At 33.9% G+C, this 12,291-nt stretch overlaps 2 protein-coding genes and 1 pseudogene across 2 annotated transcripts; 2 read left to right on the forward strand and 1 right to left on the reverse strand.

Annotated features, from left to right (window-relative positions):
* Nucleotides 1-268: 268 nt before the first annotated feature.
* LOC110634789 (30S ribosomal protein S31, chloroplastic) lies at nt 269-1,137 on the forward strand. The gene is made up of 3 exons (XM_021783931.2): nt 269-564; nt 666-730; nt 863-1,137. Exons 1-3 carry the CDS (start codon nt 402-404, stop codon nt 989-991), a joined length of 357 nt encoding a protein of 118 aa, XP_021639623.2. The 5' UTR covers nt 269-401; the 3' UTR covers nt 992-1,137.
* An 884-nt stretch (nt 1,138-2,021) lies between these two features.
* Nucleotides 2,022-3,832, reverse strand: LOC110634787 (uncharacterized). Its single transcript, XM_021783930.2, has one exon. The coding sequence runs from the start codon at nt 3,592-3,594 to the stop codon at nt 2,320-2,322; it is 1,275 nt and encodes a 424-aa protein (XP_021639622.2). The 5' UTR covers nt 3,595-3,832; the 3' UTR covers nt 2,022-2,319.
* A 2,955-nt stretch (nt 3,833-6,787) lies between these two features.
* LOC131168886 (putative receptor-like protein kinase At3g47110) lies at nt 6,788-10,508 on the forward strand (annotated as a pseudogene).
* Nucleotides 10,509-12,291: the final 1,783 nt, after the last annotated feature.

The following is a 12,291-nucleotide window of genomic DNA, read 5'->3' on the forward strand; positions in this document are numbered from 1 at the left end:
CCTTCGTCGGGTCCACCCCTGAATCGGGTCTAACAGCACTCTTCTTGCCACTGCCTTGTTGATGTTTTCCAAAGCCCCAAAACACCCTCTATTGTTCTTGGATTCCCTACATAATTAGACTACAACATCTATGGATCTCTGTACAATACAGGTGACGAAATTAAAAAAAAAAAAAAGCAATAGAAATTAAGGATTTGCCAAATGAATTTATTGAAAATAATGCTAATTGTATATGGACAAGCCTACAACAGGTTTCTTCTAGGTCTGTGTCAATGTAAATTGGGCTTGTTCACTGGCCCGCGCCCCACTCGATCGAAGAAATAACGTTTGTGCAGAAGAGCCGCAGGGGGACCCGACGAAGGACCTTATCCTCCAAGCCGAAGCAGAAGTTCAGCACAGCCATGGCGTTGCTAACAGCAAGAGCACTGCCAATGACACCTCAACGGCTCAGCACCAGTTCTCTTTTCTCGTCTTCTCAATCTGAAACCCTAGACCTTTCTCTCCTCTATTCAACTCCTTCCCTCTCATTCTCTGCCACCACTTCCTCTCCACCAATCCCATTTGGTAACTAACGCCCAATCTCTCCTCCTCTCTCTCGCTTTAGATTTTATGCAATAAAGATGTTATTTTAGTTCTAATTCATGTTCTGGATTCTCCTGTTACAGTGTATTGCGGAAGAGGAGACAAGAAGACTGCCAAAGGGAAGCGATTCAACCACTCATTTGGCAATGTGAGTACTTTTTTTATTTGGGTGGGGCTAAAGATTATAACCCTTTTGCAAATTCTTGTTAATCCTCGAATTAAGGGTAGAATTAATGTTTGCGAAGCTCATGATTGTGTTGGGAATGTTATTTTCCAATAGGCGAGGCCACGGAACAAGAAGAAAGGTAGAGGACCGCCCAGGATACCAGTTCCCTCTTCTCCACCAAAAAAAGATAGCTTTGAAGATGATGCTGTTGTCACGATTGAGATCGATGAGTCTCTGAGCTAAATATGATCCCATATGATTTTCACTCTCTGTAGTTTCTAAGCCTTGAATTTGCTTTTTCTTCTTTTCTTACTATTTATGATTAGTATTGTATGTGTTACCTTGCTAATTACAGTTTCAAATTCGCATCCATGGATCTATTTCTCTTATTCTAAAGAGTTCTAAGCACTTTTTTTGAAGCACACAAGACAAATAGATGGGGTACACTTATTTTTATAAGTGGGTTCCATCTTGATCCATCATGAACCCATCTAACCAAGAATTTTCCTATCTTGAAAAGGGGAGCTTGATTCATTAGTTGCTTGTTATATATAGAAGTACATAGTTGTGATGGCAGTTCTGGTATAGAAGGTTCCTGGTTCCAAATAATCTGATTATTATTTGAACCTGTTAAAAGATGAGTGGTTCTTTGTTTTGATTCCAGTGAATAATCTTCTTATGGGGAGGGGCTGTCATGTGTGGTCTGATTATTATACTTTCTGTGATGTCATTGGATAATACTTTGCTGTAATGTAGCTTTCAATTAAATTATGTTTAAACTACCAAATATATTTTAAAAGACTTTGGTGAAAGCATCGTTTTATTAAAGTATGTTTTAAACTTCAGCTGGCCAGTGTTCTACAATCTTGGCATTGTAAACCAACCTTTCCTGAAAACAGAAGACAGTACAAAATATTTTGTTACGGCACAGCCGGCTTCCTCATTCTTTGCTGTTTTCCTTCGTTATCTCCAGAAGAATGCAACTCTGTTTCTTTTAGCGCATGAGAGATCATAGAAGTGAAGGATGATTAGATCCCTTGCTTCATCAACACAGAAGCTCAAAAGAAAAGGGTCAGACAGATAATCGAGTTTGGCCTAGGAAGTGGCAAATTGGCCAGAAAAAAGTCTTTTGGAGATGCAGAAGATTGAGATTCAAGATGAGAATGAAAAGGCTTAGGATTATGATATGTGGTAAAGAGTTGTGAGATCATTGACATGTCAGAAGACCGTATTCTTTTAATCAAAATACTTGCACAATTGCACATCATTGACATGTCAGAAAACTGAGTAGCTCTACTTTTATTTTATTGTTTGTGTGAAATTTTTCATCAAACAATTTCCATATTTACACGGGGATCAAAGATCGAAAGGACTGAAAAGTGAAAGAAAAATGGAATCTAGAAATAAAAGATAAAAAATATTATCAGAAAGAAACAAGTGCTTTTCAAAGCAAGCAGTAGAACAGAGTATACCCATTCTTTAATTGTGATTCATGATTGGCCTGTCAACTCTTGCTCTGACTTTCACTGGTATATCGATTATCATCGGATTTTTCATTTCTTGGATATTCTTCAAGAGCTGTATACGTATTGACAAATGACACAATGATCATAGATTAACCCGGCCATGACACTTCCTTCTTCGATTCTGATTCTACTGCTTTGCCTGTTCCATAAATGTACCCCATAAGTCTCTCCACTAAGCTGAAGCAACTTGGCTTTTACCCATCTAGAATCAGCCCGGTTTTCTGGTTTCCTAAAAAATCCGCCTATTCTAATCCAATCAACGGGGTAGAAAGCCATAGGCGGCATAACTGTAAAGTTATATCCAGGTCTTCCGGCAACCCTCTCAACTACTCTGGAGACCAGGTAGGGTCCATTGTGACCCCATTTATTTCCATCAAAAGTTGCAGCAAATTCCTGTATGAATTTGAATAAAAGTGGATGATTACTATCGAAAACCAGAACTGCATTATTCAATCTGGTCCAGTTTTTGGACGCCATATCAATACTTTGTGCTCCAATTGAATTGCTCAATCCCGCGAAACTTTTTAGGACGATGAAATCCGTGTCCAAGTAGACACCTCCATACTTGAATAAAGTTGCGAGTCTAATAAGATTAGAAAGATTCTGAGCTAATGGAATTTCACCAGGATCCTTGTTCCCGCTCTTCATCTCGTGAAGCCAAGATTCTGCTGGGGTGTTCTTGACCAGAAAGGCCAAGTCAGGTGTAACTGCAGAAACTTTGAACCCGCGATCAAGTAGCGGTTTCAGGATCCTGTAGCCTTGCATGGAGTCCAAAGTTCCTGATAGAATCACTAAGCATCCATGAGGGTGGACTTTGAATAGGCTCTCCATGGCCAAGAAATCTCTTCTTCCAAAGGATTCTGCTGGTGAGATCCATGTCATGAAAAATTGAACTTCACATTTATTATTGTTGAAAAATTCCTGAATTCGCCTGTGAAATTTCCGACTCAAGTTGTTGGACGTGAAAATCTCAAATTCAGGCAGCTTTTTCCGGAACCACTCAATTCTTTCTTCTTCTGTGACATTGAGCGGAGGATTTAGAGAATTCTGATTTGCACTACGAACTTCTTTAATCTCTTGCTGTGTAATACGCAATGGTATGCCAGCAACCGTTGACTTTATTCTTCTTTCAGTCGTATGAATCTGAAAAACCTCTGAAACTTCAATTTCAATGGCAGAAGATTGGAGATGAACCTGGGAGACGATACCATCTGCAGAGAAAATAGAGAACATAGCAGCAACAGTAATAATAAAGAGGATAATAGTTTTGGCATGGCCAAGTAGCCTGTAATCCAACATCTTGTGAGAGACACTTTTCATCCTGATACGCAAAGAAAATCGAGAATAGGAAGAATGAATTTCTAAAGAAATTTCATGCAAATGAGACCGAAATCATAAATATTAGAACATAGACATAATAGCATAGTTAGGATACAATTCATCTTTGTATAGACTTTTGTAATTTAAATTTCTTGTAAGCTCTCATATAATAGGAGTCATTCCTACGTAAGGGATAAGAATTTTCACTCCCTCTTCACAAGACAAAGTCTCAATATTGGGTTTGATTTCAGAGTTTGAAAAACAAGCTTAAACGCAGTTTCGTCATGGCAGATAGAGAAGTCGCCAATGACGCGTAGGAGATAATTTACGACTTATTATATTAAAGAGGTACTGCGGCATGACAAATTGTGGTCATTAAAATATTGTCTTGAGTCTTTTGCTTGTTATTTCAGGCATAGAACATGACCTTCACTATTGATAGACCATTGAGTTAATATCTGTTAGAGCTTCAGGATTTACAGTCTTGATTTCGAGTCAATTATAAAAAAAAATCAGCATTCATATCTTGCCTAGTCTCTATCCTCTGAACCCATGTTCAGCCTCTGACTTTTTATTGCAGTTAATGTTTAAATAAGAATAGAAACATAACTGGAAATAAAACCTTGAATCTTTGAGTTCCTGGGCTGAACCTTTAATTTCTTTATAACCAGATGTTTTTGCTTATTATTATTATTTTTACATTTTTACCAAACCAATCTATTTTCAGTAGTGTCTTTTACTGTAATCTTCTTGGATTATTATAATTCCTCTTAGGTTAAGTGAAGCAACAGATTATGGATCCTGGAAGCTTTAGCAAAACAAAGTTTATTAGTAAATTATTTATTTGTTTTACAGAATTTTTTTACAAGATGAAGTCGTTAATTTTCATTTTTAATGTGTCTTTTACTGTAATCATCTTGTGTTGCACATGATATTTTTGTAATTCCATAGGTTAAGTGAAGCAACAGAATGTGGATGCCAGCAGGCTCAGGAAAACATAGACTTTTATTTGCAGCAAATTGTAAAATCCTGACTTGCGTAGGGATTCATTAGTATTAGTGTCTGAATTTTAACTAAAATTAACAAAATTAAAAGAGTCATTATTCCTTATCATTGCTCGATTCAATGGCTAAAGATATATTACTTACCCGACATATATCAAGTTCGAGTCCCTACTATCTGATTGCTCAATTAAAAAAATAGTGTTCCTCACCGTTAAGCAACTCTGTCTCATAATTCTTTTTGTAAATTGCAATATTAATTAACCCAAGAAAGTCAAATGAGTTGCATAATGTTTGAGGCAAATTTGTTTTGCCTGTCAATAGGATCCTATGGTCACAGCAATCAATTTGAAAATATATTGGAAAGGATTTATTTATTTATTTCTTAATTACTCTTCATTATTTGGCAGATGGGGTGTCATTACTATTACCTATTATTTTATCTGAGAATAATAAATTAAGAAGGCTAGAATACAGGTACAGAAATGGAGAAAGCATATTAAAATACTAATTGCAAGTAAAAGCCAGATTATTATTCACATTATTTTATCATCACAGCATTAAAAATTAATAAAATATAGGTGTTTGTAGTAATAATTTTGTTTATAATTAACAATATTCCCATAATACATTATTTTTAAGATTATATATATATTAATTTTCCGATTGTGGAGAAGGAACAAAAGAAATCTCTACTTGTTCTTTCTTCTATAACTTCTAATCTCTTGAGAGGCTTAAAGAAATGGAAAGGCATGGTGGGTAGATAATAGAAAATAATAAAACCCATAAAAACTTAGCCTCACATTTGTTTTATAAAAAATAATTAGTCTATAAAAAATATATTTTATAAAAATATTTTTTTATTTCAACGTACTAATATTACGTAATTTTAATAAAATTATTAAAATTTTAAAAATGACTTTTTCTATATGATTTAATTTTTTATTAAGAAAATATTTTTTATACATTTTTTTAATATTATAATTACGAGGTAACATGGATTATTTTTGTAAATTACATTTCGAAAATACACTGAAAAAGGCAAATATTTAATGCCAGTCTTCCACTTGAGATTGATTTATATATATATATATATATATATATATATATATATATATATATTTTAGGTGATTTCTACATATATAAATACGTAAAAAAGAATAATAATTTGTCTACGATCACTCTGCCAATCTGTTCTGTTGTTATATGGGCTTTCAATTTTCGCAGCCATTCAGCGGCAATAAATTCTAACCAATTCAAACTCATCAGCTTTATTAAAATAACTCTAATTTATATATATATATATATTGTAATTAACAAATCCTAAATTAGTATAAATATAAAAAGCAAATATGTGATATAAAGCCACAATAAATAACTTAATGCTCAATTTTATTTTTATATTTATTGAAAATATTTAATTTATTTAATTTTTATTTTTTGTTTAAAATAATTTATAAGTTTTAATTTAAATTTGATTTAATTTAAAAATTAAGAAATTAATTTATTAATTTTTTAAATTAAATAAAAAATTTTAATTTAAAAATTAAGAATTTAAAATTTTAATTTAAATTAAAAAATTAAGAAATTCCTCTCAAAAATTTTTAGTTTGGGCGAAATTGAACATTTAGCGGACAATAAATTGCCACGACCGTTTTTACAGTTATAGGTGGTCATGTATTCTCTGACATCAGTGCTCAAAGGTCAAGGAAGATGGATGAGCATGGCTCTCTGCATTTCTTCCTTGCAATTCTCAAAGTTATTAATTTCTTCAATATAATATTTATTTTCAAATATTAATATAAATTGTAAAATGTTAAAATTAATTAACAATAACACATATTTAATGAATTTATAAATTATAAATATGAATACAAAATATTTTTGCAGTACATTACCAATATATAATTAACACAGTTACTTTTAAAAATTTAAGGTATTACATTTAAGTGATAATTTAATAAAAAATTATATTTATTATATTTTAAATGTAATATATATATATATAATTAATTACTTGATCGTTAAAATTTGCACTAAAACTCTGGACCAGAGGCGGTTGGTCGTTCAGGCTTATCTAAACTTGCACGGCGCACGCCAATAATTTATTGATTTATTGCGGACCACAAAACATTGAATCATCTATAAATTATCGAACACATTAGGTTTGATGAAGCCTGCATTTGAAAAAAAAAAAAAAAAAAGAAAAAAGGAAAAAAAGAATGATGAATTCTTGGTTGAATTCCAGGTGGGTTTTCATAAATCTTCTCCTTCAGGGGATTCTTGTTTTATGCATGAGTTGCCTCTTGGAATCTGTTATAGAAGCTACTACTCATGGAAACGAGACTGACCGACTGGCTTTACTAGACTTCAAGAATCTAATAACTCAAGATCCTCTTCATGTAATGAGTTCCTGGAATGATTCAGTCCATTTCTGCAATTGGTATGGTGTTTCATGCAGCTCGTCTAGTGATAGAGTAGCAAGTTTGAACCTGGAATCTCAAAGATTGGCTGGCTCCTTACCACCTTCTATAGGCAACCTCACCTATCTTACAAGAAACAGCTTGCAAAACAACAGCTTTTTTGGTGAGCTTCCTCAAGAAATAGGTCGTCTATGGCGCTTGCAGCACATAAACATTACCTATAATTCCTTTGGCGGGAAAATTCCAACCAACCTCACTTACTGTAAGGAACTTACAACATTTTCAGCATCTTACAACAACTTCATAGGGGAGATTCCAGAACAGCTTACCACATTGTCGAAGTTGTTTATCCTTAGTCTTGGAAGGAACAACCTTACAGGAAGCATCCCAACCTGGATAGGGAACTTCTCTTCTCTGTTTGTACTTTCACTGCCCTGAATAATTTTGTAGGAAACATACCTAGTGAGATCGGTCGACTCTCAGGTTTGGGCGTTTTTCAATTTTATGGCAATTCTCTTTCTGGTATGATCCCTTCTTCAATCTATTATCTTTCTTCCATATACTACTTCTCTGTCGCTCAAAACCAGCTTCATGGGTAATTACCACAACATGTTGGCCTGACTCTTCCTAACCTTAGAATATTTGCTGGTGGTGCTAACAATTTTACAGGGGTTATTCCTGTATCATTGTCAAACGCTTCAGGACTTCAGGTGCTTGATTTTGCTATAAATAGTCTTGCTGGGACTATTCCCAAGAGTCTAAAAAGATTGCAAAGCTTAGTTAGACTTAATTTTGATGGTAATAACTTGGGAAATGGGGAAATTGATGACTTGAATTTTCTTACTTCTTTGGCTAACTGCACAAGTTTAGAGGTTTTGGGTCTGGGAAGAAATCATTTTGGAGGAGAATTGCCTGCCTCCATAGCCAACCTTTCAACCCAGTTAAAGATTTTTACTTTAGGAGAGAATCTGATTCATGGAAGCATCCCTATTGGGATTGAAAACCTAGTTAACTTGACCCTTCTGGGATTGGAAGGTAACTTCCTCAGTGGAAATGTTCCGGATGTTATTGGAAGCCTGCAGAAATTAGAGGGTTTGGAATTGAATTATAATAGATTCTCCGGATCAATCCCACCCACCCAAGGTAACTTGACTAGACTGACTAGGCTTTTCATGGAGGAAAACGATTTTGAGGGTGGCATACCTGAAAGTCTAGGAAACTGCAAAAGTCTTCTACATATAAACCTCTCAAGTAATAATCTTAATGGAAGCATACCCCAACAGGTCATCGGTCTTTCTTCCCTCTCAACTTCTTTGGTGATGTCTCATAATTCCTTGACTGGTTCCATACCATTAGAAGTAGGTAACTTGGACAATCTCATGGAATTGGATTTGTCAGAAAACAAATTGTCTGGTGCAATTCCTAGCTCCCTTGGTGGTTGTATTAGTTTGGAACGCCTGCATTTAGAGGGTAACAAATTTGGAGGAACAATTCCTGAGTCTTTGAAAAATTTAAGAGGTATAGAAGAACTTGATCTTTCACACAATAACTTGTCTGGCGAGATTCCTGGATTTCTCGGAAAGTTACTGTCTCTCAAGCGTCTCAATCTTTCTTATAATGACTTTGAGGGAGAGGTGGCAGCAGAAGGTATATTTTCAAATGCAAGCGCCATTTCAATAAATGGAAATGATAAGCTCTGCGGTGGTATCCCAGAATTACTATTGCCAGCATGCTTCAAGAAAAAGCAAGAAAAATCTCTTGACCTCAAGGTAATTATCTCTGCAACAATTGCAGTTGTATTTTCAATTGTTGCTGTTGCTCTATTCTATACTGCCAGAAACTCAAGAAAGAAAAGTTCCAATTCACCTCCTTCTAAGGAATGGCAGGTAGGTATCTCTTTCTCAGAACTTATGAAATCAACTGATTGCTTCTCTGCTGAAAATTTGATTGGCTTGGGGAGTTTTGGCTCTGTATACAAAGGAGCTCTCCCTGGTGATGGAAAATCGGTTGCCATTAAGGTTTTGAACCTTCAACAGCAAGGTGCTTCAAAGAGTTTTATTGCCGAATGCGAAGCATTGAGAAACATACGGCATCGTAATCTCCTAAGAATCATCACTGCCTGCTCAACCATTGATCATCAAGGCAATGACTTTAAATGTCTCGTTTTTGAGTTCATGTCAAATGGAAATCTGGACGAGATGTTGCATCGAAAAGCAGACAAGCAAGTTCCCAATAAGAGATTGAGCCTTATCCAGAGACTGAATATAGCCACCGATATTGCTTCTGCATTGGATTATCTGCATCACCATTGTGAAACTCCAATTGTTCATTGTGATCTAAAGCCAAGTAATGTACTCCTTGATAAAGACATGACTGCCCATGTTAGTGATTTTGGATTGGCAAGATTCATCCTGGAAGCATCGAAAAATCCCTTCAAAACTGAAGCAATGTCAGTTGCTTTAAAGGGCTCAATTGGCTACATCCCTCCAGGTATTTGTTTCAACCTGAAAACCAATGTTGAACTCATGGTGATATTGATCTTTAAATCAGTAATACTTATGCACGATATGCCACAGCTTATTAAGTCCCGATCTATAAATTACTGAACTCTGCTGAATTGTGAAGCATTCTTGTGTGAAGTTTAATATAATTGCTTTAATTGCTTATCTTATTGTCTTTTTGGTTGAGAACTAGCTTCCAACTTTTAGGCTTCCAATAAAGAATTATGGGTGTCACACAGTTTTTAAATCAGTTTTCAGAAGTCAGTCGTCAATGGCTGAAATTGAACCATCGGATTTTGTCCCTTTAACCGTAGGTCTCTCAGACTGCAGCCACTAAACCAAACAGTCCTTAGAGTCAACAAAGCACTAGTGTCAATGCTAACATCATATTATACTATATTGCAGAGTATGGATTGGGTGGGCATGTCTCTGTACTTGGAGATGTTTACAGTTTCGGGATACTATTGCTGGAAATGTTTACTGGAAAAAGGCCTACAGATGACATGTTCAAAGATGATCTAAGCATCCACAAGTTTGTTGCAATAGCTTTGCCTGAAAATGCCATGGATGTCATTGACATAGCAATGCTTGACGAAGTAGAAAATGTTGATAATGAGACAAATGAAGAGGCAGACGTAGAAGAAAAGGCAATAATCAAAGACAATGACGCACAGGCCAATGCAAGTGGAATAGCAGAATGCCTGGTCTCAGCTATGAGAATTGGACTGTCTTGCTCTTCAACATCACCTGGAGAGCGAATGGCTATGAACTTAGTTGTCAACAAATTGCATGACATTAGAGATTCATTCCTTACATCAAACAACAGAAATAGAAAAACTATGAATTAATAGATATTTTTACCCAAAAAAGCATCAAGTGATTGCTGGTGCATTTAATTTGAGATCAATTAATTTCCTATTATGTGGTTAACTATTCAAGTTGCTGTAATCAACAACCATAAATTCATTAGTATATGGTGTTGTGCTGCCTGGTTTGTTTGCATATTATATATATATATATATATATGGGAACTATCTTTACCATTAATCTATAAAACACTCAGGAAAATGATGATTACTGCTTAAAAAAAATTCAAAAAATATAGTCACTAATTTTTTTATTTTAATTTGGTCAATAAAATAATTTTTTATATTTTTAGAATATAAATTAATTAAAATTTTATTTAATCGAATGAATAAATAAATAAATATAAACACTGTAAACTTACATTAAAAAAATTTTTGAAACTAAATATGGAAGTTTATTAAAAATGTATTTATTTCCAGCTTACTCTCAATTAAAATTTAAAAATTTTAAGGTTTATCGATTCTGCCAAAGTCTGTCACTGAGACAAATATATATATATATATATATATATATATATATATATATATATATATATATATATATATATATATATTCCAAAGTTAGATTCATTCAATGGAAAAGGGCTTATAATTATAGGTTAAAAAACTAAACTCTCCTAACACTACACAAGATAAGGCCCATTGCCCAAGGAAAACCATATCTCAAAAAATTTGTTGGGTCAATCTAAGATGCCAGCTTTGACCCGGCAGAAGAAGAGGATGCCTCTGCTCGCTTCATTGCGCACAGCATGCAGCTCGAACGCAGGAAAGGGAAGACGATCCATGAAGCTCAGGATAGAGATGGCTTTCCACAGAAAGCAAGGAGAAGCACATTCTGTACCAAAAGAAGCACTGCCAGCAGATAGACTTCCTTTTCTTCATCACAAGAAAAGCAACAACATATCGCACAAGCAAGGGAACTCAGTAGCTCATTGGAGAGATGAGGCAGAGCACTTCGTGATCTCACTTTCCTATACCCTTTGAGGAACTGGGTACTACAAGAGGCACGGGCAACGTTCCCAAGTATACCAACATCTCCACGCCGACAAGCTAGTAGTGCCCCCTAGATACAAAGAAACACGCCATAAGCGGGTCACCAAATCTCCCTCACAAATTCATCCAAGACTTGTCAAAATCAAAACAACCTTATAGTGTACTGGGTCCCAATATAGAAATTTTATAGGGAAATTAGTATTGAACCTTTGTATTCCAATAAAATTAACTATTTGATTTTATATTTAAAAAATATGTATTTTTTAGTCTTATATTTTGTATCCGTTAAACTCTTTAGTCTATTCGTTAAATTTTTTTTAGTTAATAAATTTTAATATTAGTTAAATTACTATTTAATTTCTTTATTTTAATAAAATTAATTAATTAATTATTTCATTTTGAAAAAATTATTATTTACTCTATCTATTTTAGTGAAACTAATTTAGTTGACCCTTATATTTTCAAAATCACAATATTTTAAAAAATATATCCTTAAATGAAAATAGAAATTTTATTGTTTGAGACTAAATTTAAATTTACAGTCTTTTATAAATTGTTCAAGTATTTTATTTAATTGCCTCGGCATCATTTTTTGTTTTTTCCAATGAAAAATAATTATTTTAGATTATCACATTGATTTATTTAGAGATTCAATAAACTAATTAATATTTTTATAAGATAACTTGTACCATTTTCTATTAAAAGATGAAAATGGAGAGAAAATGAGGAAAAAAAGGTGTAGGTGTAGAGAGAAAGAAATATAGGGAGAGGGTAATAGAGAAAAAAGGGTAGAGGGTCAGGATAGTTTGATTAAAAAAAAAATAATCGAAATGATTAAAGAGTTAATAGAATTAAATTACATGACTAATTAATATATTTTTTAAAATATAGAAATTAATTAATTAATTTTATT

Source organism: Hevea brasiliensis, chromosome 3 (assembly GCF_030052815.1).
Source record: "Hevea brasiliensis isolate MT/VB/25A 57/8 chromosome 3, ASM3005281v1, whole genome shotgun sequence".
In the NCBI taxonomy this organism is placed as follows: Eukaryota; Viridiplantae; Streptophyta; class Magnoliopsida; order Malpighiales; family Euphorbiaceae; genus Hevea; species Hevea brasiliensis.